The sequence below is a fragment of the Gavialis gangeticus genome, unplaced genomic scaffold (genome assembly GCF_001723915.1).
Source record: "Gavialis gangeticus isolate Ggan-Ray unplaced genomic scaffold, GavGan_comp1, whole genome shotgun sequence".
Taxonomy (NCBI): Eukaryota; Metazoa; Chordata; order Crocodylia; family Gavialidae; genus Gavialis; species Gavialis gangeticus.
This window is the reverse complement of record NW_017728992.1, coordinates 50,134,256-50,159,524: the sequence shown is the minus strand read 5'-3', so window position 1 is coordinate 50,159,524 and position 25,269 is coordinate 50,134,256. Positions and strand designations below refer to the sequence as shown.

Genomic DNA, 25,269 nt, shown 5'->3' with positions numbered 1-25,269 from the left:
GGCAAAGGATGGGGCCTGGCAGGGGTCCCCCCATGGTCTCCTCCCCCCCTCCTGCTCCCCCTCCCCCTACTTACCAGCATGGAGTTTGGGTCCAGCTCCCTGCTGCAGCAAGCAGGGACTGCCCAAATTGCCAAAGCTCTCCAAATCTTTTCCGACTCAACTCAGAGAACTTTGAATTGATTCGGACCTTTTCATTGGTCTCCTGATTCAATTCGGATTCGGAGATCCTTCAAATCAAATCAGCACCTGAAGATATGCACAGCCCTAGTAAAGGCACACCTGCTTGGTATTGTAGTAAGAGCTTGTGATATTTCTGTTTCACATGATAGCTGTGGCTATGGTTTAACTACTTTGTGTGCTGTGCAAATTAAACTCTGATTCCATTACATGATCCAGGATACCGCTTAGCCATCCAGTCATCCAATCATTTGCACATGGTGGGGGGAGGTGTCAAATGTCATAATGCCTCTGAATTTAACTGAGCTATCACAGTTTTTACTGGTTGGGAATCTACTGCATTCATTCCTGTAAGTCTGAGAGTAGTCACAGTGACTTCAATTAAGATTATTTTTGTTTCTAGCATGCAAACTATTATTTGCAGGCTCAAGGAACTTATTATTTGTCCTGATTAATCTCTTTTCAATTAGTTTAGAAAAGATATCTTAAACATTTTTTTAAGTTTTTTTTTAACAATTTCTTTTTTTCATTTTAAATGTCTTTTAATTTTATTGACTGGTAAATTATGGTAAGTGGGAACCAAATGTACAGTAACTTATTTACAGAAAAAGATCAAAACCCCCAAGTTAAGATGGTGCAAAACATGAACTCCAAGTTCTTATGCACTACAGAGTTTTCTTTATATCTCTTAACAGTGAATTGTTTTGCATTAACATTAATAGGGTTGAAATTGTTGCTCTGTGATCTGTTTTGCAGATGGAGAACTGTGTTATGGTGCTCCAACTTTAAATTAGTGATGCACAGCAATCATGAAATTCTTGATAAGACATGACATTTTAATCATGCTTTATGGATCCTGCTAAAAACAGTCAAGAGTTGTCAGCATTTTCCATATTGCAAGCTTTTAGAGCTGCACATGTTATTTCTAAATGTAGTTGCCATAGGTAATGATTATTTATATTGTCTTGGTGGAAATAACAGGATGCTTCTTGAATAAAGAACACTTTTGCTTAAAATGAATAAGTTGCCTTATAGTTCAAAAATCTACCCCATATATAATCAGACTAACTGTTATTGTGTATACGCTGATGCAGAAGACTCTGTGTTTTTGGATGATGAAAAGGAAAGGGAAGAGTATGTCCTGAATGATGTTGGCGTGATTTTCCATGGAAACGTCAATGAAATAAAAACCAGAAGCTGGAATTATGGTCAGGTGAGTTATTTAAAAGTTTTCTGGCTGGTCCATACTGTACTGCAATTCAGTTTAATTGCTGCCAGATTCTAGCTGAAATTATAGTCTCTCAAGAGGGACATTACCAGTCACTCTTTGAGAAACACAAAAGCATCTGAAATTGCATAAAGTGGGTATATTCCTAATCCAGAAAAAATTATTTCATAATATCCAATATTTAAAGAGCTTATTTTAGGTGCATATTTCAGATGGTAAGAGGCTGCCCACTGAGAACAAAAAAATTATTAGCAGACATTTCCAAAATGCACAAGAATTTTGTCTGCTTCATTATTGCTTCTACAAGATCAAGCCTAATTGGGACAAATGAAGGTAAGAGTGTTTCAAATTTTATAATTTCTATGTGGAACGAGCTGTATTTGTTTTACCTCCTTCCACCACTTAGTGAAAATAAACATCTTCTCCTGTGTTGACACAAGTTTTGTACAGAGTTCCTAAAATTTTGTCAAACCTAAGATTTATATGATCATTTTGAAAAGATTTCTGGACTGTGGCACTGTCTTAACACAAACATTGATTTCTCTGTGAGAAGTGTGTGGGCTGACTTTCTGCCCAAGGATGTTTGGGACATTCCACATTCTGTCCCATGCTTTAATTTTTTTTCCTCTTTTTTCTCTTTAGTAAAACCTGGAGAGTCTGATTTCTAGCCTCCATTTCTCCTCACCCCCTTTTTAAAACTTTTTGCAGCCACCCTCCCTTTCCAAAATAAGTGAAATACAGGTGGGACCCGGGTGAAATGAGTAGAAAATTCTGATATGATCATTCACTTCCATGTTTGTGTGCCAACAGGACCTCTGCCAAAGATTCTAAGCCATGAGTAGATATCTATTTGGATCCTAGTCTGTCTCAGTCCTGCTTTTTTCTCTCTATCAGCCAAATTAATTGGTTTCTCTGATCACTTTAGCAGTGTTTTAGCAATGCAGAAGCAGCCTCCTGATTCCTAAATATTAGAGATGTTCATATCCAGTGTTTTCCTTCAGGTCCACCTAGATAGCAGTTTAATTTAGGGACTGAAAACCTGGTGCAGAGCTTGTTATAATGTTTGAGAAGAACTGTCCTGGAAGAAGAAATCTAGGACTGGATTAAGCCACATTTTACCTGGGTTCATAGCTGCAGTGAATCACCACAACAGAACCAGGCAACCATATTTGTTGGTTCATCAGATTTTAACTTTTTGTAACTCTTCAGGTTTTAACTGAGTTGCACTCACTTTGTCAAATGGTGGATCTTTAAAGCCAAAATAAATCTCTAGGATAGTTATTTCTACATGCCTCATTGTATATAATATATATGCTCTTTTATACTGTGTGTGTGTAACACAGAAATATGCATATATATGCCTAAGGGGTGTCAAACATGCAGCTCACAGGCTGGAGGTGGGCCATCCAGCCCAGAGGGCTTCTTGTAGGCTTGACCACCCACCTCTGTGGGCTGCGTTGGTCACCCACTCATCACCAGGGCTGCTGGAGTCCCTGCAGTAGTGGTGTTAATCCCTGCAGATGCTGGACCTGGTGTTTCTGGTGGGTTTTGGAATTCAGGGAGTTAATACTGTGTCCCTACCCCCTCCCCCTTTACCTGCCACCAACATCAGGGTTTTTAGCTGACCCTGGTGATTAAAACTGGTGGCAAGAGACAATTGGGAGGAGGAGACTGGGAGGTTGAGCGACATTGGCATTAAATCCCTGGGTTGGGGAGCCACACTGAAACAGCAGCTCCAGCCTCTGTGGGGATCAACACTGCCACTGTTCCTGCTTGCAAGTTAGCCAGCCCAGAGAAAGTCTTGTGGTCCAGCTAAGCCCACAGGGCCAAATGAGTTTGACACCCCTGATTAAACTTATGACTAAATATTTATGACAGCCAGACTAAGTTCTCAGGCAGCAGCATTAAAATGAACATCTTATAAATGGTAGATGACAAGGGTTTAGGGCAGAGTACACTTCTTATTGATCTAACTTGGGTCTTTGATACTGGTGATGACTTGATGTGAGGAAAATAGATGTCTGATGACGGTGAAAGTGACAAGTCATTGGATCCAGCCAGCAGCAGAGTAACTGGTGACAGATGGGACTGATGCCAGCAGATCTGAGTTAAGGGGTTTACACAGTCAGTTGGGAGGCTCATGTTTTGAAGGGAGTGTCCCTAAAGAGCTACCAGAATTATTTACAAGATGTACCAGTGGTATTGATATTTCCTAGGCAAATGCTTCATTTTGTATGGAGGATAGGATGCTGGAAGGGGCTCCCTTGAGACATGTGGGCCCCCATTGAGAATTCAATTTTGCACTGCAAGTCCCAAAGAAATCAAATTAATACAGTTATGGCTGCCAGAGCTGAGGAGATAAATGATGATATATGGATGCTATTTTGGATGGTTTTGCATTAGAATGCAACAATGTATCTTACCATAGTTTGTCAGTGACATAATACAGACAAGTTTTTCTGTATTTGACCTATTAGAAAACAAAACTTTCTAATAGCATAATCTGTCTTTAATAAATACTTGCAGCATGCATAAGCTATAGAGTATTCCTGTTGCTGTCATGGAAAGCCAAGAAAGAGGGAGAAGATCGTATTGTTTCAATCCCAGCCTATGATATAAATATACTTTCGATGTTTATGTTTTCAGTGAATATAGAAGATAATTTTTTAGGTCATTTTTTTCTGTCCTCTGTTCTTTCCCAGAGGACAGTGATCTTTGCCGCTGCTATGCAATTTCTCCTAAACAAATTGAACTACATCATGGGACAAGTTCTTTGATGATGGATTCTAGTCCATTTAGGCACCTCTGCCCTCCAATCCTTCCTGTCCTTGTTATTTCTGGAACCCAGAAGTTGAATTTTTGACTTTCATTTTAAGATGACTGCTTTAGGTCACTGGTATTTTTTTAAGTCCTAAGCTCAAAAGCCAGAGCTAATCAATATGATGTAGCTAATTGCCACTTTATTCTAAATACATGTTCAAAATTACTATTTTTTGAGGTATGGTGACTTTGACCTAACTTTGGCAGCCCATCAGTTGCTCAGTTTTGAGCACTGCAATATGAATGTCAGAAAGGTCCTCTAATATTAATGAGTCTGGGCTCTGTGAAAGACAGTGAGGGCTTATTGAATAGACTAAATTCTTGTAGTTGTTATACCTTCATATTATATATATATATATTTAGTCACATTAATTTTTTGTGCTGTAAAAAATGGATTTGTTGCTCTCCCCTTCAGGTGTCCAGACCAGGATGGATTGAAAGACTGTTTTTTTCTTGCACTTTTTATTAACCGTGGTAATTAATATTCAAGAAAAATGATATTATAAATTCCACGTCAAACTTTATTATGATCAGTGTTATGGGGAGGGGTGATAACTTCTCATTTGCTTTCCAGAGTAAGAACTGAAGAAGCCTGTGTGTTTTTCTCTTCTAGTTTGAAGAGGGCCTTCTGGATGCTTGCCTGACCATTATGGACAGAGCAAAATTGGATCTCTCTGGGCGGAGCAATCCAGTCAAAATAAGTCGAGTTGCATCTGCAATGGTATGCAAGAAGCACCTGAAATGTATCAGAAGAGTCACTTCCTTTAAAAGTGATCTTGAACGACCACTTTGGATCTCACTGATCTGCCCCACGGTGCTGCATTGTTAATGTTCTGTTGAAACCCATCTTGTTCCATCCATGCATATGTTGAATTCTAGAGTCTTCCATTATATCTCACTCCACAAAAGCCCAGGTCTTAGTGTTGGCTTCTCATATTGTCTCAAACTTTCAGACATTGGACATTTTGGTATGGTGGGCATTCTAGCAGGTGAAGTAATTGATAAAGCCAGTCCTTCTAATGAGAGGCAAAACAAGATGTTGGTTAGGGTGAGGAGATAGAGATGTTAGTTCTAGCTTTTCATTGGTACAGAGATGGATCCACCAAGAGAAGTTAGGGGTGTGAGGCTAAACATTGCAGCATCTACCTTTTGGGAGCTTAGCTGCCTAGTGGAATTCATAACATACAAAGTAGGCACATGGGTTTTTCACAAAATGCATGGGGAAGTTAGGCACCTAAAGATGGGATCCCCAAAGGCACTGTGCTGAGTTGGAAGACTGACATAAATAAAAGCTGAGGAGAGGGCTGGATCTTGGATTCCAGACCTCTCCAGGAATGAGGTGCCAATGCCAAAACTTTATTGTTAAATGCTTAAGCAGTTTCTTTCGAAAACCAAGCAGGGGGTTAGTCTTCATAATGTCCAGGTGTGGAGGAGTGACCTTTCTTTCTATGTAATAGCTCACTAATTAGAGCACTTGCACAGGATGCGGGAGACTTGGATACTAGTCTCTCATCTGCTTGTTGGGATTTGAATGCATATCTTCTATCTCCTAGAACAGTGGTTCTCAAACTTCTTTTTTTCGTGGACCACTTGAAAATTGCTGAGGGTCTCAGCAGACCACTTAATAAACTTTTTTTGTTCTACAAATCAAAGCACACAATTCATATTTTAATACAGATATTCTCAATTTTTCTGCAGCCTTTCTGTGGACCACCTGAATGGAGCTTGCGGGCCAGTGGTGGTCTGCTGACCAGAGTTTGAGAACCTCTGTTCTACAAGATTGCCTTAATCACCAGGCTCTGTGGTATTCTGAAATAGGGACATTTTCAGTTCCTTCAGTTAAAGCTACCATACTTTACATAGAATAGGTAAATATTAAATAAGCCAGAAAGCAAGGGAGAGTATACAGGAGCGAGCATGAGATTTTCCTAGTGTTTAAGGCATTCTCTTCCTTTTTTAATTTTTAATCTAACAACTGTTAACTATCCCATACAAAGTAGAATCTCTTCACCAAGAGATACTGATTGATAGCTCTCTTCTGAGAGGTGAGAAATGTAGATTTAAATCTTCTTAGGTGGGGAAGCAAATTGAACCTGGGTCTCCCACTTCCCAGATGAGTTCTCTTAATCATTTGGTTCCTGGATGAAGGGAGGCAACCAAACCGTCCCTGGCCACCAGGTTTTGTGTGGGGCCTGATACTGTAGGTATTCTCTGAGAACAGCTACTAGATCAGGATCTATAGATGACACAGGCAGAGGCCTAGGCAATGAAGGGCTCAGTACAGTTGAGACTGAGGGGTTTTGAGTACATTAGTGTGAAAACTTGGGAGCACCTTCAAAATTAGACACGAGTTGAGCAGGAGTTTAAAGATCTAAAGGCCGGACAGCCAAAAATGGCCGTTAGAATAGTGGTGCTCAGATTCTTTGTAAATTTAAGCCACCATGTTTTTGCCCTCAGGAAAGCCACTTAACATAACTGCACCTCAATTTCTTTGATCTTTAATTGACTGTAATGATAATTAATGTTATAAGTAGATAAGCACAGTTTCAGGGTGTTGGCAATTCTATCCAAGGGTGAAGATCATAAAGCTTGATTTTGGCATCGTCCAGTAGATCAGAGGTTGTCTGTACAGGCGCACACTCTGGACCCTGTTAAGGCGTTGCTGTAGCCCCTTCTTTAGAATCCTTCTGAGGGTGCCTTTCCATACAGAGCAACTCTTCACCTTCTCTTTGTCTCACCTTTCCCGTCTCCATCTGTTCTCCCCCAGGCTGCATTTTAACAGTCACACTATAGCCTTCTGAGGACTGGTTGTAGCACAGAGTAAAGATTGAAATACTGTACTGTCCTTGAAATGCCTCTTTCCCTGGCACTTCTCCCACAGTTGCTGGATGGGTGCAACTCTGAACCCTTTGGTTCTGTCACCGTACACTTATCTCTATTCAATCCCAAAGTTCACAAAAGGTCAATTTTCTAATTATAAAACAGTAGTTAATCCAGCCAAAAGATTTTAAATGAGAATTATAATTTATTTGGCAAGAGTATAGCAGCTCAGCATTAACATAATTAAAGGCTACATAGTGAATAAGGGTTTTTTTCCACAGTCTCAACTGATTTGGTTCAAATTACTGGTAGGAAATGTATTGGTCATTAATGGCTATCAATTTAGTCATTAGTCAGCAAAACTCAGTAGTTTGTGTACACTTACCTGGAGGAAACTTAACACAGCAAATTTCTTTTTGTTTTCCATGAAAACGGATTCAACTTTAAAAATAACAGTAGGTGCATGTACATGTGCAATTAATTTAAAGCAATAAATTCTGGAGCAGTGTGAGCCAAAGGAAATTACACCTGGGCACAGCCTGTACACATGTGCCTCAAATAGCAGCAATATAAGCCAAGGTAGAGCAGGCCTGGGCAGGCAGAGGGCATGGGGCATCAGGTAGTGGAGGGGCTGGCTGGGGCATGATGGTGCTGAAAGTGCAGAGCTGTGTGCATAAGTGGCAGGCAGGAGACTGGGCTTCTGCTGCCTGGGCTGACCGGAAGCAATTTGTGCTTGTGGTCAGCGTCTACATGTGTGTTTAACTGCAGTTAATTACACTGTCCCCAATGGCACTATCTTACGGCAGTGTAAATTAGTTACTGTGGCCTGCTAGTGTCACATGTGTAGATGGTGATGCTTTACTCCGCAGTTAATTAGTTTACTTCACAGTTAAGCACGTGTGTTGATGTGACCAGTGGTCCAATGTATCACACCAGTGTAAGCCAGGAATAATTGCACTGAAATTGCTTTAATACAGGAAGTTAGAGGGGATTCAAGACCAACATTTCTCTGATTCATAGTTGGTGATTATTCATATCCCAATGAGCACGTTTATGAATAGTGAGTGGCCAACATGTGTTTTTATTAGACTTCAACCCTATTTTTTTTTGAAAATATACAATTTACAGATTGATGATTTCTCTCCTTTTTTGGAAGAGGACAAATCTCCAGGAGCTTCTTTTGAAGGTGACCCCTGCATGGAGTCTGAAACCACAGCTAGAAAATAGAGTTGTTAAACATGAATATTCTATGTTCTTGCAAATGATTGGTTAGGAGATGCACACGCACGCATGCGTGCACACACACACACACATGCATGTGCACACACACATCAAAATTACAGCTGGTCACTAAAATACTATGTGCCAGCGCTTCTGTGCAGTAGCCCAGTTACTGCACATCGAGTAAACTTGATGCACTGTAACAACAGCACATTAATGCATGTGTAGACATGCCCAGTTTGTCTATTTTCAACTTCTGCCACTGGATCTTGTTACACTTTTAGCAGATAGGCTAAAGAACCCTCTATTTTCAAACCTGACAGGTATAATATACCATGTTTTCTCATAGACAACGCCCACATCATTTTCTAAAAGGCAGCTGCTAGAAATTTCAGCATGCATTACATGCAGGAAATATGGTTAGACCAGTTTCTGCTCTTACAGGACAAAAGTGGAAGTAAACACTGCATTTGACTAGCAAAGAGCAGAACAATAAGCAGGTGTTGCTCCCTAGCTACTGTTGTTCCATTACTTACTTCAAGGGAAGATCTTTTTTTTCTTCATTCTGACTTTCAAAAGCAAAGTGCATACTTTATTCTGGGGCATCCTGTATGTGAGAAAATGCCACAGATCTCCCAACATAGATTTTTTTCCTCCCTTCTAGATCAATGCTAGAGATGACGAGGGTGTACTTTCTGGCTCTTGGGACAATGTTTATGCATATGGTGTTCCACCATCATCTTGGACTGGAAGTGTAGACATTCTTCTGGAATATCATAGTTCTGCATCCCCAGTGCGATATGGTCAGTGCTGGGTCTTTGCTGGTGTCTTCAACACATGTAAGTAAAATAAATTACTGTATTTATTTGAATCCAAGACAACCCTGAATATTAGATGACTCCCCAATATTATATTTTATATATGGAATATGTATAAAATTGGTATAAATTTCCAGGCATATAATCTCATTATTGAAGGTTTGTCTTGAATTTGTCCCCCTCCCACAGCTACAGCAGGGAAAATAAATCTGGAGGATCAGGTAGCCCCCTTGCTTTCTGCCTCCGCAACTTCTTCCCCCGGTAGCCCTTTCTCCCCCACCCCACCCTTACTATCAGACTCTGTTCTCCCTGAGCACATGGAAGTGAGGAACAAATATGAGAACACCGACTTTGAAATAAACATGCCTTTAGTAATTTGCATACAGACAAATCACTGTGGGCAGCCATAGATTTAGCTCATTCAGAACTAAATTGTTGCCTTTTTGGAAACTGCTGCAAGTTTTAGCACAGGTAGTTCATAAACACAGTTTTAAGCAGCAGCACTTTTGTACCTACCTATATAGTACAACTTGGATGCATCTACATAAGATGTTTTCTGTATAGCTGTCTAATTAGTTCTGCAGTAAAGTCTCAATATCTACATGTGTAGCCCTATTAGGTCACAGGAAATTAATAAACTCCAACACAAGTTAGTACGTTTAAATACAAGTACTATCTTGTGGCAGAGTTCTTTAGTGGACAGCAATGCATGTGTAGATGCTGGGGTAAAAGGGTAGCCTGGAGTGCTGGTGGTGGCCCTGCTGAAGCTGCTGCCTGCCTGCCCACCCCCACAACAGCTCCTCACCGACCCATGACCCCATCCTGCATAGGAAGGTTTGGTGAGCAGTTGCGTGTGGGGGAGTGGGAGTGCCGACCCAGCCCATGCCTGCTCCCCGAAACTCCCTATGTGGCCTGCAGGCTGAAATAATTGCCTACCCCTGTGGGGAGGGGGAGCTCCTTGCCCCTATGTATCTGGTGCTCTGCCAGGGTGGGGAAGGAGGCAGTTTCATTGGTCAAGGGGCAGCTGTCTGCATCCCTTCTTATCTGGCACCCAGGGTAGGTGCCTCTCTTGCCCCACCCTAGTTATGCTGCTGCTTCTCCCCTGATTATTCTGAATTGTATATTTTCCAGTGTGCGACTTGCCTGTATGGTGGGTTCATGTGCTCTCTCTGTATGGCTGAACTCGTCACTGGCATCCTGAGTTTCAGCTCTTGACCAAGTGCATATCACTGCCAGGCAGAATGAAGAACAAAATGGCAGGTCTACCCTGCAAGTTTACCACACCTTGCCTCCCAATTGGAGAGTGATATAACAGCGTTCATGAGGCTCTGCAGACAGACTTATTATGGTGACACTACCAAGAGACAGAACCAAGTAGCCTACATGCCATGCTACAGAAATGTGACTCCCTTTTGAAAGTGCGCTCACTGAACCAGCATAGTGGTTTTGAGCAGGCTGGTGGTGGGCACAGAAAGTTTATGATGCAGACGTGCCCCAAAAGTTGACCATTAGGAAATGAAAATGTTGTGCTGTGGTGTACCTAGTATATACTGCTTCCTGTGGTGGCTGCTAAAGGTATAAACAGCTGAACAACTTATTGTGAGGGATTTACTGTGCATCAGCGACTGTGTAAAAACTGGCCATGTGCCCACTCTTAACCCACAGCAGATAAAAGCTAAACCACAATAGCCTAGCTTTCTTTCATTGTATATGAATATGGGCAGTTACCATGAAATAGCTGATGTGTGGCAAAGCCCCATCTCCTCTTAACTTGTGGTAGGCAATTCATGCACACAGACCTAAGGGAGCCAGTGAAAAGGGGCTACTTCAATTTAGTATCAAAATAATGGGGGAAGGCTTAGTCAACTAAAACATTTGCTCAGAGTTTTGTATTGAGACATTCAAAGCTTGTCTAGTCTATTACTGCTACCAGTCCAGCTTTCCAAGGTTACTATATTGAGTATTCTGGACAATCACCTGTTAAAAAAATGCTAAAACGTTCTGGAAAAAAATGAGCTAAGTCATTAATCTTGAAATTGTCAGATGAATTATTTTCAATGAGTTGTGATAGCTCATGTACTGGAAGCCTGGGAGGGCATCTGAATTAAGTTTAATCAATAGGTACATATGGCTGTGGATGCATCCACGTAATGTGTCATCAAGCAACTGAAAATGAATATGTGGTGATACTTTTTATTGAGAGATACAGTAGTGATACTAATGCAGGCACAAAAACACTAGTCATGTGATGCTGGTAAAAAAAATAATTTCCATCAAAACAATTTTTCAGCTAAAAATTGGATTTTCAGTTAAACATTTCTACCCCACCACCCCACCCCTCCCCTCCCCAAAAAAGTATCTGCTGTTTGTGGAAAATTGGTTCTCGTCAGAACCAAACCATTTTAAAGCATTTTGTGAAAAGAAAGCCAAAAACATTAATACAGAAGTGCTGCTAGTGAGTCTCAAGTCATGGAAATTGTATTTTTGTATCTTATGCTCCCAACTCTGTTTCTGGGCTACAGTGTGCAGCCAGACTCCATCTCCCATGAGTCACCACAGTGCTTCAGCCAGAGCTGTAGTTTCTTTATTTCATTACTTTTTCCATCTGTAAATATGCTTCAGTGGGCAGTTCTGAGATTGACTGTGTTTCTTCTACTTTGAGATTCTCTGACATATGGTGAAACAGAAGTCCAAAGTGCTATTCAATTTAATTGTAAATTCTTAGTTACGATTTGTGTAATTCATCTTATTTAAACTCTCTAAACCAGGCATTTCACTTGTAAATCATTCAGTTTTATTAATCAGTATTAATTCATCTCTGTTATGCTTTGTTTTCTCTGTGTACCTTCTGAGGGAAAACTATAAAATTGCAGATTATCTAAAAATTTAGAAATCTTCTAATGGTTGCCCTTCTAATGAAGTTTCCCGTCATTTCAAAGTTTATCATTGCAAAGAAACTCAGTGATTAGCTCTGTTATTTCTTAATTTTGGGGAAGCCAAGCATTACTTTTATAGTATCTTCTCAGACTGGAGGAATTGTGTTGACTTTGCTTTGATTTTTTAAAATTTTTTTTTTTTATCTCCTTATCCACTCCTTCCACATATGTATCACTGCCTCATGTTGTCCTTTTAATTTCTTTTCTCGTTTTCCATAGTTTTAAGATGCTTAGGTATACCAGCAAGAGTTATTACCAATTATTCATCTGCCCATGATAACAATGCCAATTTACAACTGGATATCTTCATGGATGAAGAAGGAATAGTGGACACCAAACTTACAAAAGACTCAGTCTGGTGAGCTTCACTGGGATATACCTTAATTAAGTCAGCTCTGTAAATCTAAAACAATGTGACAGAAATAATCGAGGTGTAGTTTCGTATCTTTATTTTTTAAGGAATACTGCTAGGTTATAGAAATGCAGAGTTGGAAACAGAACTAAAACATAGTGAATAGGCCAATGGATGTCAGAGACATCATGAAAAGAGGTAAGTAGTGGGGTGTCCAAGGGCAAAGTTACAAAAGAACCCAGGTTCTGCAGGGTTATGTTCCTTACCTCCCAAGCAAATATGAGGTTTTACAGATGAACTAGGGGTGAATATATAGCACAATACCACCTGTATATTCCAATTGTTTGCTTTGCAACTTTTACTTCAAAGGGCATTTCTCCAATCAGCTCTATGAGACTGGTGATGTATTCCAGCTGAGTGGAGAAGCGGTGCCTTTTGAAGTAAAAGCAGCAGCAAGCTACTGAGCAGCAGTTCTTAAATGAGCCAACCTACTGAAGTCTAAGGGAATGGACAAATGTACATTTGGCATCGTTTCAAAAGGGGAACATTTGAAAAAGGGAATGACAGATCTAGAATGCACAGTATCTGCTGAGCTCTAACAGTTATATATGGACAAGTCAGGAATGCTACAAATGTAAGAAAACTGGTCTAACTTGAACCTTGCTTCATATAGGGTTAAAGTTGGAGCACATACAACCATAGGCGCCACCTTGTATTTTTGCCAGGGAGGCAGAGGGCTAAGATGATGGACATGTGGAAAGTTTTATGCATTTCAGGTGACAGCCCTCTTCCCAAGGGGGGCCAAGGCCCTCGTGCCCCTGTGTACTCAGCACCTCTGAATACAGTCTTGGGAACATAGCAGATGCTGCATGGTTCAGAGCAAGAGTCCTTCTCCTTTTGGAGCAGTTTCAAATGTATGTTTGTCCATACCCTAAATAGGCTACCTGCCTACAAATGATCTGGGTTCTGCTGCTGGCATCAGCACTCAATATACTGCACACACAAACTAACTGGAGTATTTTGGTGATAGCATTGTCTGAATTCAAGGAAGACCTAACAAAGTTCTCAATCTTTTTATGTAGGATTGGGAGAATATTTCATAGTTTCCATTTGAAACCCAGTCCGTTTTCCATTGAAGCCAATGGGATTCTTTTGGTCATTTTTAGTTGGTTCTTATTTATATGCTGTCTTTAAAATTTGTACATGCACTCACAGTTCCATGTGGGCAAATCTTAAAATAAATCCATTTTAATATAAATACAAGCATAGGGTATGTCACTTTAATAACATGCCTAGATTTGTAAACATAAGAATTAAGGCATATGATCTGTGCCATCTTTCAAAGAAGACAATGCTGCTTTTCCCTCAAACTTTTCTATTCTACTTCCTGGAATAAGAAATAGCATGTATTGATTAAATGCTACAGTCACCAGAAGTTATCTGTGGGCTGCCATGCCACAAAACCTCTCCTCTGTAGATAGAGGGCAGATTCATTACTTCACACTTTCCTAGATTCAGTAGATATCTTCCTGTTTATGGTTAATGATCTTGATTTGTATTAATGATTTCTTCTCCTCATTTGAGTAATGGTAATATTCACTGATCAGCATGTTTCATTAACAACCCAAAAATTAGGTTCCTTTTTTAAATAAAATTGGAATAGATCCATTATGTTGGGGTGAAAAGATAGTGTATGTTGTTGCCTTACCTGATGTGACTGCCATAAGCTTCATTGCCAGTAGGGAAGGATCCAGTATTTGGATACTGTGTTGTTTTCCAAGGAAAGCAAGTACTTCTGTATCTTTAGTTTACTACCTATTTTGACACATGTTCAGCAGAGTCCTAGGATTGCTGACTCCAAATTCTGCCTCAGCTCTTTGTGATCACAGGGCAACTTAACATTTTTGTGGGTTTGATTCTCCTGTGTTTTACCCTGAATACAAATTGAGAGGCACTGCACTGAAGTTATGCTAGTTGTTTAACTGATGCAGAAAGAGAAGCAGTCCTTCTATATAGCTATGCATCACTGCAGCATTGTAGACTCCGCAGGGGAGGTTGGATGCTGTGCTGCACAGGCAAGTGCCTGACCATGTGTGGGCATGCGTACAGTACAGCGGGGCTGGGGATCATCAGTCTCACACAGTGGTTAAGTGCTCACCCACCTGTGTTCACACCTGGAGGGTGCATGGCCCCTGCTAGAGCAGCCCGGTGGGGAGAATGTGGCTTCTGGCCCCTTTGAAATTGTACAGCCCTGTCTTTAACATTTCTGGTATTTTCCTTTTCTGCCCCACCTCTTCATTTCCCTATCAGTTTCAATACCCTTCACTTAATTCAATCCTTTTTTCTTTTCCTCCTCTAGATTTAGGGAGAGCTTCTCAAATCAGCATAGCTCCACTGAAGTCAAGTGATCTATGTCAGTTCACACCAGCAGAGGAAATGCCCCCTGATGTTTTATATCTCACATCCTATATGCCTTTCTCTTTGTCTTGATTACTTTTTGAACTTCCTTGTTCATCCCTTTCTCCTCATAGTGAATTTATTGCTACATGGTGCATGTAGCCCCTTGGGCGTAAGTTAATATATTTTACAGCACTTTCTATTTCTCCTCTATGTCCTTTGCTTTCATTACCTTGTACCACTCTATGGTAGCCCTAACTCAGGCTTTAAATTGTTTGTGTCTTTATCTTGATAATTTTAAGGCACCTTTTTATTTTTAAAGATGGTACAATCAAGGTATTTATAATGCTTTTTAAGTGGATTCCTCACTTTTATTTATAATCTTTAGGAAACTAAAAACTAGGATTTTACCATATAAAAGACAATGTCAGTTTACTGATCTGTGGATATGAATGACTGTAATTGGATGTGTGTTCCCATTTTAAATTTGGATCAGGGATTTTCTTCACAGTTATTTGGAGAAGCTCGTTTTCTCCTAAGTTCTAGGCACCTAATATTTTGCTAAAAGTAATTCCTTCCCAAGATATAAACATATATAAAAAGAAATAATGCATGGATTTTCCAAAAAAAAAAATTCTTAAGATGGCTAGACCAGTGGCTGTCATTATAGCCTGTAGCCCTCATGTTAGTTTTCTTGTCTTTTAAGGGTGGTATAAAGACACAGGGAAAATCTGTCTTAAATGTGAGTCAGGCTTTGTTCCTTTGATCAGCTCTGACTAAGCAGACTTCTACACCTTCAGAGTCCTGCCAAGGTCGGTGGGCTGTCAAGTGGGTCGTAGAAGGTGCCAAGCTCATTGTTGAAGGAGGCCTTCATACAGAGCCCTTGTGAAGATCGATACTCTGTTCTTCCATGACCTTTCCTCCCATTCACTCCAGATACCAAATTTCTTTTAATATGAAAGACAGGTTGCTGGTACACACTTGACCCTAATGTCTCTTTGCATTATCTAATGAAAGGGCAGCCCGTTGATTCTAGCATGCCCCTGGTCACATAAGCCATGTGAAGTATTCTTACATTTCATAGATTTCATAGACATTAGGGCTGGAAGGGACTTCATGAGATCATTGGGTCCAGCCCCCTGCCCAAAGGGCAGGAAATCAGCTGGGGTCAGATTCATCATCCAGATGCTTCTTGAACGTATCCAGAGTAGGTGCTTGCACCACTTCTGCAGGGAGTCTATTCCAGACTCAGAAGACTTGGACAGTAAAGAAGTTTTTCCTTATGTTCAGTCTAAAATGGTCTTCCAGCAATTTGTGACTGTTAGACCTTGTCTTCCCTTGGGGTGCCCTAGTGAACAGATATTCTCCCAGTTCCTGATGCACACCCCTGATATACTTAAAGGCTGCCACCAAGTCCCCCCTGAGCCTACGCTTTTCCAAGCTGAAGAGTCCCATGCCTCTCAGCCTCTCCTCATAAGACCTGCTTTCTTGACCTTTGATCATGTATGTGGCTTTCCTCTGCACTCTCAAGCTTCTCCACATCCTTTCTAAAGTGTGAAACCCAGAACTGGCTGCAATACTTCAGCTGTGGCCTCACCAAGACTGAATAAAGTGGGAGGATGACATCTTGGATCTTGCTTGAGATGCATCAGTAGATGCATGCCAGGGTTTTATTTGCTTTGCTGGCTGTGGCATCACATGGTAGCTCATATTCATCTTGTGGTCAATCATGACCTCCGAGTTGCTTTTGGTCGTAGTCATAGGTGACGTGTAGGGAGAATTACAGGGGGACACGTGCTCCACCTGAAATTGGCTCTCACCAGCCAGGGAGTGGGGAGCACCTGCTGGTGCCCCCCGTGAGAAGCACCAGTGGCACTTCCATTTTTTCTGGTGGCACTTCCAGTTTGCCACTGGCACTTCTGGGGTCGACAATCGGCCACTGGGGGACCCCCAGAGCCAGGAGGCACCAGTTGCCCATGGTCATAGTGCTAAGTGGTGTAGCACTGCCGAGCCTATAGGTATGATGTGGATTCTTTCTCCCAAGGTGGAGCACCTTGCATTTCTTTATGTTGAAAGTCATCAGGTTTTTATCTGTCTACTTCGCAAGACTCTCCAAGTTGGCCTGACTCCCCAGCCTATTTTCTAGTGTGATTGCACTTCCCCATAATGTGGTATCATCTACAAACTTAGCTAGTCTGCTTCTGACACCCAAATCCAGGTCATTTATGAATTTGTTAACGAGTACTGGTCCAAGTACTGAACCCTGAGGGAAGCCACTGTTGACTCAGTTCCATCGACTATCACTCTCTGGGTCCAGCCATGGAGCCAGTTCCCCAGTCATTAGACTGTGAAGTTGTCATGGCTGCAGTTGCCCAATTTTGTCATGCGAACATCATGGGAGACCAAGTCAAAGGCGTTTTTGAAATCCAAGTAAATTACATCAACTTTTCCTCCCCTGTTCAGGTGACGTGTCACCTGATCATAGAAGGAGATGATGTCAGTCAGGCATGACCTACCTGTAACAAAGCCATGTTGGCTGCCTCTCAGAATGACCCCTTATGTTAGCCTGTTGTTGATGGATTCTTTAATAATTTTTTCCATGATCTTTCCAGGGATTTAGGTCAAACTGATTGGCCTTTAGTTCCCTGGGTCTTCCTTCCTTCCTTTCTTGAAGATAAGCACCATATTGGCCCTCCTCCAATCTTCAGGAACCTCTCCTGAGTGTCATGAGCGCTCAAATATCCTTGCCATTGGTCACGCTATGATATCAGTCAACTCTTTTAGGACTCTTGGGTGCATTTCATCAGGGCCTGCTGACTTATGGATGTCCAGCCTCTAAAAGTGTTCCATCACAAGGTCTTCACCAAATGTAGGCATATGGTCACCTGTTCCCTAGTAATCCTGTGTCCTGTCAGGCAGGGTGATCTCCTTGGGCTGCTGAAAAACTGATGCAAAGTAGTCATTAGGAAGATTATCTTTTTCCTGGGTGTCGGATGTCAGCTGCCCCATTTGGTTCAGCAGGGGTCCAGTGTTGTCCTTATTTCTCTTTCAACTTCCCACATACCTGAAGAAGGACTTTTTATTGTCCTTGTAGCAGCGCAGGGTCCTAGGGTTGCCGTGATCTCCCCTAGCACCCCCTACCATGCCAAATCGGTCTTAAAGCACCCTCACCATCTTTCCTGCCACGTCTTTGATGTTAACAATGTTTAAGGGAGGGTGCCCTTAGTCCTCTCTGACACGGTGCCCTGATGTATCCCAGTCTGTGTTCTATCTTGGGTGACTCGGTGCACCCCAGCCTTATGGGCTATGTGTGGCTCCAACGCCCCCGGTACCACGCCCCAAGCCTTGCAGATGTACCAGATGTTGTTTTGTCGATTCCACGCTCCGCACCCCGCTGGTGCTCTCTGGCTTGTCTCGCAGCCTGCGCCCCCACTGGTGCTCCCTGGCTTGTCTTGCAGCCTCCGCCCCCACTGGCACTCCCTGGCTTGTCCACTTTTTGGGGCTTCTCGCAACTGCCCACACTGGGGCTGGGGTCAATGCACCCCAAAATGCTGTGCCCTCTCTGGCACCGGGGTCCCCACGCTACCGTGAAGCCCCTATGAGGCCTCCTCCATCCCCTAATAGCCTCACCCAGTCCTCTGGTGTAACAACAACAACAAACAATAACACAAGCCCCTGGGCTATAACACAAAGCTAAACCTCATGGCTAAACATTCTCAAAACCATGCCACATCTCTCACCCATCTAACTAGTGGCTGGTACATTCAGGCCTTATTCTCTTTCCCAAATTCAGGGTCGATCTCTTTCCCTTAGTCAGGCAGTACTCCTCCTTCCTGGCTTCCAGCAGGGGCAGAGAGAGAGAGAGCACTCCCAGCCTCCTGTCTGGGTCTTATAGTAGTCAGCTCTGCCCCTTCCAGTCAGCTGACTCACCAGGTGTGAGCCCTGAGCTCCTCCTGGTTGCCCCTAGCAACCAGCACCTGAGCCCATATTGCTGCTTTTCCAGTAGCAGGCACCTTAGTGCCCTGCTACAGTCCTTAATTTCCATAGCCAGTTTGAGCTTGGTTTTGGCTTTTCTGATCTGCTTCCTACAAGTGCGGGCCAGTGATGCGTAATCCTCCTTAGAGGTATTTCCGACCCATACAGGCTTCTCTTTTAAGATTCAGGAGGCCCATGAGTTCCCTTTTGAGCCAAGGGGATCTCCCAGCCCTTTTACTACCTTTCCTAAAGGGCAGAATGGACTTCTCTTGTGCTTTTAGAATTGCATCCTTAAGGAACAACTCTTGGACTCCCTTCCCTCTCAGATCATGATCTTTCAGGGCCTCAACAACCAACCTCCTGAACTTGTGAAAGTCAGCTTTCCTAAAGTCAAGGATTTCTGCATTGCTGACTGATTTGCCAGCTTTGCAAATGGATAGAGAAAAGTGGATGGATACAGAAAGTGATCAACTCGTGATCACCAAGCTTCCCTTCAATCCTCAGGTCGCTCACTAGATCATCCCCTTTGGCCAGAACCAGGTCTAGCAGCACCTCACCCCTTGTCAGCCCATGGACTTCTTGAGTCAGATGAAGCTCATCAATGCAGGAAGTTGCTTGACCTATTAGATTTAGCTGAATGCTCTTCCCATGAGATGTCAGGGTGGTGGAAATCACCCATGACAACCATTTCAATGTGCTGCCAGGCATAAAACTCACCTGGTCATTTTTTATTAATTTCCCTATTGCTTTGTTAAGCCTACTTGTAATTATCTTTGTAAATATTTTATGGTCACTACATTGATCTGCACAGTCATTCACACAATCCTTAATGTCTCTGTTTGGTTTAGGTACAAGAGTACAACATCAATTTACAAAATTATTTTAATAGGATTAAATCCTCAGTTGGGGCCACTTATGCAAGGGGGAAGTCTAGGCTACTTTTTTTGTGATAAAAGAATCCTCCAAAACCTAGGCTGGCATAAGTTAATATCTTTCTCTTTCTCTCTCTCACCCATGATCATTATCATCATTATTATTATTGCTGCTGTTGTTAGTGTTTTATATTATGACAGTGGGCAGGGCTATATCTACATGGTGCAATGCAGCACCATATGGAGATACCTGAGCTCTGAAAAAACTAACTCTACAACTGGCAACAATATAACCACACATAGACAGTGCTGAAACAAAGATAATTTGACCAGGCCAAGCACAGCATATATGGTTCAGCCTATGTGGGCTCCAAGACCCAGATTAATATCTCTGCCTGGCACTGTACTATACACTGTAGACATGCCAGCTTGTTCAGAGCTAGCATGGGTTTCACTACATAGTGTTGTGTTGTCCCTGCAGAAATACCCTAGGATTCCACATGGTGCCAAATACTATGCAAACCTAAAGCAGACAATCTCTGCCCTAAAAAGAGTAGAATCAAAGATATTCTATTTTGTTGTCTAACTACTAAATTACACTACCGTGTTTATTGTGCCCACTACCCAATCCTTTTTTTTGGCACTTTTATAGAATGCAAAGCCAATAACATTTGAACTAAACTCAAGTATTCAAGACAGGCTTGTGTATCATAACAACTTTCCAAAACCCACCTAGCATATATAGCACTTCCTACTGCTAGCCATTGTCCAAGTTCTACAAGGATGATTCAGCATTAATCGCTCTTAGCAGCATAAAAATTCTAGAAGTGTGTGTCACTTGCTTTGAATAATTCTTTTTCCTATAGCTCTGCTTCATTAGCTCTCCTAACTGACAAGTTTTTCTCTGATCCAGGCTTTCATTTCCACTTTGAAATGTCTTGTTAGAGAAGCCTCAGATCCCTCTGATTCCATACCATCCCTGTTTTTTGACCTGTTAATGAAATGGTCAGAGTTTAAGAACCCCCATTTTGGTTTGGGCTTTATTGCTAATATCATTGTGTTGCTGTGTCAACCACTACATGGATGTCATTTGTTCATATCTGCAGCAGGGTAAAAATTATTTGCAAAGAAAAGTGGAGAAAAATTCTAAAAATGCTCCTTTCCCTTTCACACTCCCCCTCCCTTTTTTTGCAGTAATGAAACTGAAACAATTGATCAATTCAGTTGCAAGAAACTTCTTTTGGGGTTTTCCTTTATTTTTTATGCTCTCCCTTGAGTTTGAAAAAATTGCAAGAAGAAAGCTACAGAACCAATCTTTCTCTTTAGGTCTGTTCATTTTTTAAACATTTTGGACATTCTATGTGAGATGACTCTGGTGTTCTGTTTTTTTTCCCAAGCATTGAGTCAACTGAGGGCATTTCAAGTCTAGTTTAACCATTTAGGCTGTGTCCAGATGTACGTGGACATTTTGTTCCTCAGGGACAACTAGTGGCGATGCACCGTGTGCCACCGCTAGTTGTCCCCAGGGAACGCCTGTGCCATGCGTGCTCTGGCATGTGGCAAGTTACCCTGGGTGGGGTAGGAGATGCTGGCTGGCCCCAGCAGCCTTACCTGGACTTCCGGGGGACCAGCCCAGTTGGGACCATTCCTGGGGTCCAGCTCCAGCTTTGGGCAGTGCATGTTCCACTCCACATTTTTTTTCCATTTTTTTTTAACCCCTGGATATCCAGGGGTCAAGAAATCCTTCCGTGCTGCTCTCTTGCAGCACAGAGAACAACTGAATGTGTAAAATGGGGTGCCACAGACATGTCTGTGCATCACATACCACACTGCTGCGCTTGCCTGGATGCAGCCTTAAATGCTTTTGAACCTGACCTGTAGAGATATGCCATATGTCCCTGGAGATATGTCCTCTCTTTTGTCAGCACTAGCACTGGAGTCCGTGAGCTTATTACAAACTAAGACAGCTGAGCTGGTTTTTATTTTCATGGGAAAATGTAGCAGGGCATTGGTGATGCAGAAGGTGTCTCTCTTCCCTCTGCAATGTTACTGAGAGAGAGGTGGTGAATCTGTACAAAGTATACTGCTTTAGGTTGGCCCTAACGTGAAAATCCCTCTCTAAAAGTTTGTCTTCCATCTGAAGCAATCAGGAGTGATGTCTGGGTGTCAGGGAAATCTTTTGATCAAATCCCATGTGGGGTCCAGTGTTAAACCTTCACCTGGAACATTCAACAGAAAACAGGCCAAAATGCTTGTTTTTAATCAAGGAAATCGAGGTATCGAGGAACTGAGTTATGGATATTGGAAGTTGCACAGCGGGTTTACAAAATTCCAAATCCAAAGCCTTGCTAAGTCCATTTTATACTACTCCCATGGCACAGAGTAGGCCTCAGAGCTGTCTTAAGTAGGTAGCCAAAGATTTCTTCACTGACAGAGCTTTCTAACAATCCCTATTCCCTTGCCCCCTTGGGGACTAATTAAAAGGGTTTTGTGCCTAATGTAGCCTTGTCTCAGTTACCAGAATCTCCTTTTAGGTGCCTTGCATTCAGCATGATATAAGGGAGCTTCAGAGTTCTTTTTTTTTTTTTGGTCTTGGGAGTAGACTGGAATCAAGCAGCCTGAGGATAAGAGAACTGAAGGGAAGGCAAAAAGCAGCACTCCTCACCAAGCATTATCAGACACCAGATTGAAGATATATTCTTTGAAGCTTAAAATGCTTAACTCAGCAGTTTTACCAGATTTTTCACTCCATTAGTGGGATATTGCGACACAGTTTCTGTTGGCATTTATATTTATACTTGAGAGCCTAATATTCTCCTTGGTTCTCCTGTTAAAGGAACTATCACTGCTGGAATGAGGCTTGGATGTCCAGACCTGATCTTCCTGTTGGATTTGGAGGGTGGCAGGCTGTGGATGGCACTCCTCAAGAAACCAGTGATGGTAATCCTGCATATGGTCCTAAGCATTCTTCACAGCATTCTTTCTGATGGCAAATCTACTTGTTGTGGTAGGCTGGATCCATCACAACTGTGGCAACATTTTGGTTGAAATATCCATCCTTGGCCTCTGCATGGGCCATTTTGAGCTCCAGAATTGATCAACCTGATTTTTTTTTTTTTTATAGTTGCACAAATTGTGAGCAAATAGATGCTGTTTTCTCACCACACCTAAAGAAAATCAGTTTCGTGAACACCCAGTCATGTGGGTTGGGTCTGGCTGAGTAGGAAAAGCAGGGAGATCATATTACCCATTGTCCTGCAGGATCAAGGGAGCAATATGTGTTTCACTCAGTGAAGCAGATCAGCTGTGCCCTGACACATCACAGTATAACTGATCTGCTTCATTTGGTAATGTCTATTCTAGCCTCTGCTACCAAGCTGCTACATAGCTTCAGAATTGGCACTGGATTGCAGGGTTGGTAATGGAACATTGAGCTTTTAACTTCTTGTTCCACAGTTTATTAATGAAGATGGCCAGAAAATAAAAATTCCATTTCCATGAAAACTGTCTAGGTTTCAGTGTACTCTTTTTGTTCCACATGAGACTGAAAACAAGACCATGAAAAAATGTCACAAAAACAAACCTGTCCACACTAGATTATCTGCCAAATACCTGGCACTTAGAATACTCAGAACTGAGGCATGTTGGTGGGACAACACAGCAAATTTGTGCTGACACATCTGCATTCCACCTGTTCTGCGGCAAATTTGGATCCTGGTAACATTACTGCATTGAATACTTTACAAGTGGTCTCACTGAAATCAGTGCATATAATATTGATGGAGCTGAGATCTTGAAAGAGAAAGGGAAGTGAAAGTTTCTATGAACATTAACAAGCAGCTTTGGTGCTGCATCACATCTCTGCCGCATGGGTCAGAAATGCACTTGCAGTGCTGCATGCGTCTCAGGTGGAACATTTGGTCTTTGTAGTAGTTATGTCAATGGAAGGTTATGCCCTATATGTCCTTGCATGGAGACAACAGCAGAGAAGATGGGTTCTTCCTGGTCCTATAAGCTTATCTTTTCATTTCTTGTATTATTTTAGGCCAATGGCTTTGGCTAAATGATTTTTCCCCCTACCAAAATCTAGCACTTTCTAGTTATTTAAGATTAAATTTCTTCATTCCCCCTTCTTCAGGTATGTATAGATGTGGTCCTGCTTCAGTGCAAGCCATTAAACATGGTCATGTTTGCTTCCAGTTTGATGCTGCCTTTGTTTTTGCTGAGGTATGTATTTGAAAAAAAGGATAGCATATATTAGGGGTGAGCATTTTACTGGTCAAATATATAATGTTAAAATATTTTAAGAAGTAATTTATTAGAACAGTGGCTAGAGAGGCTTTAATTTTCAGTAGGCCAATCCAAGAGAGGTCCAGCAGCGCAGATGTATGCCTTGTTGGCTGTGTGGTGCATATGCAAGGAGCTCTCTGAGCTCACTAGTATGCCAGCACAGTTCCTGCCAGAGCTGTGCATGTACTGTGAGCTCTGAGCTCATCTGCTGATTGGCACGGGTTTGGTCCAGAGCTCCTTCTTTCATGCAGCTCTGGAGCCCAGGGTTTCAGTGCTGCTGCCCATCTCTCTTTTACCTTGCTGCTGAATTCATCAGGGGAAAAGGGGAGCCAGGGGGAAGGGAGGGCAGTGGCAGCACTCACCCCCTGGGCACTGGAGTTACCCAACAGCAGGGACTCTAGCCAGAGCTCATGCTGATCAGGTTATGCACTCAGAGATCACATGGCATGTCCAGTAAGAGCTGCACTGACATGCTGATGAGCTCAGAGAGTTTGCTAGGCATACAGGCTGAAGGGGGGGGGCGGTGAACACATCCCCTCACCAATCCTGGATCCACCCATGTAAGTAGATTAGATACACTTTTCCTAATTACAAAAAAGTTAATTAACTGTTATAGTGAAACAAGGAAATTGAATTCTAAAAAACTAATTAATTTTGATAACTACCAATGTTAGGTATGTGTAAATAAGAATGCTATTCAAGACTGAACAGTTCCACTTTTCATTGGCGTTTTGCTTGAAACTGAAATGGTTACAAAATTTAAAAAAAGAAATCAAATAGAAATAAAATACATAGCAATGATAAAAGACAAAAGTCAGCTTTTAAAGTGAAGTTATGCTAAGTAGGCAGCAGGCCAACTATTCAGACATTTTGCCATTTGTACTTGGAGATGCTTGTAGTCACAGCAGGTGGCCAATAGAAGAAACGTTTCTGTGCTGCTGGTGTTGGTTCTTCCCTCAGCACAGAGCAGCTTCTGCAGCCCTAAGTGGCTTCATTGGGGGGGAAGCTCAGAAGAGAGGAACAAGCCTGGTCCAAGCCTGGACTTCCAGAAGGCTTTTGACACTGTCTCTCACCCCATTCTCATTAAGAAACTGGGGGGCTGTGGTGTAGACACCCACACAGTCAAATGGGTCACCAACTGGCTGGAGGGCTGCACCCAGAGGGTGGTAGTGAATGGGTCCTTCTCAACCTGGAAGGACGTGGGCAGTGGGGTTCAGCAGGGCTCGGTCCTCAGGTCCGCACGGTTCAACATCTTCATCAGTGATTTGGACGAGGGGGTAAAAAGCACCCTGTTCAAATTTGCTGATGACACTAAGATGTGGGGGGATGTGGGCACACTAGAAGGAAGCAACAGGCTACAATC

At 42.2% G+C, this 25,269-nt stretch overlaps 1 protein-coding gene across 1 annotated transcript in view; it reads left to right on the top strand.

Moving 5' to 3' along the window:
* F13A1 (coagulation factor XIII A chain) overlaps positions 1-25,269 on the top strand; it is a 129,366-nt gene that overhangs the window by 53,274 nt on the left and 50,823 nt on the right. Inside the window, exons 5-10 of the mRNA XM_019522181.1 lie at positions 1,272-1,390; positions 4,839-4,946; positions 8,931-9,105; positions 12,240-12,378; positions 22,453-22,556; positions 23,755-23,843. Of these exons, the coding sequence (XP_019377726.1) occupies positions 1,272-1,390; positions 4,839-4,946; positions 8,931-9,105; positions 12,240-12,378; positions 22,453-22,556; positions 23,755-23,843 (734 nt within the window). The remainder of the gene's footprint in view (positions 1-1,271; positions 1,391-4,838; positions 4,947-8,930; positions 9,106-12,239; positions 12,379-22,452; positions 22,557-23,754; positions 23,844-25,269) is intronic.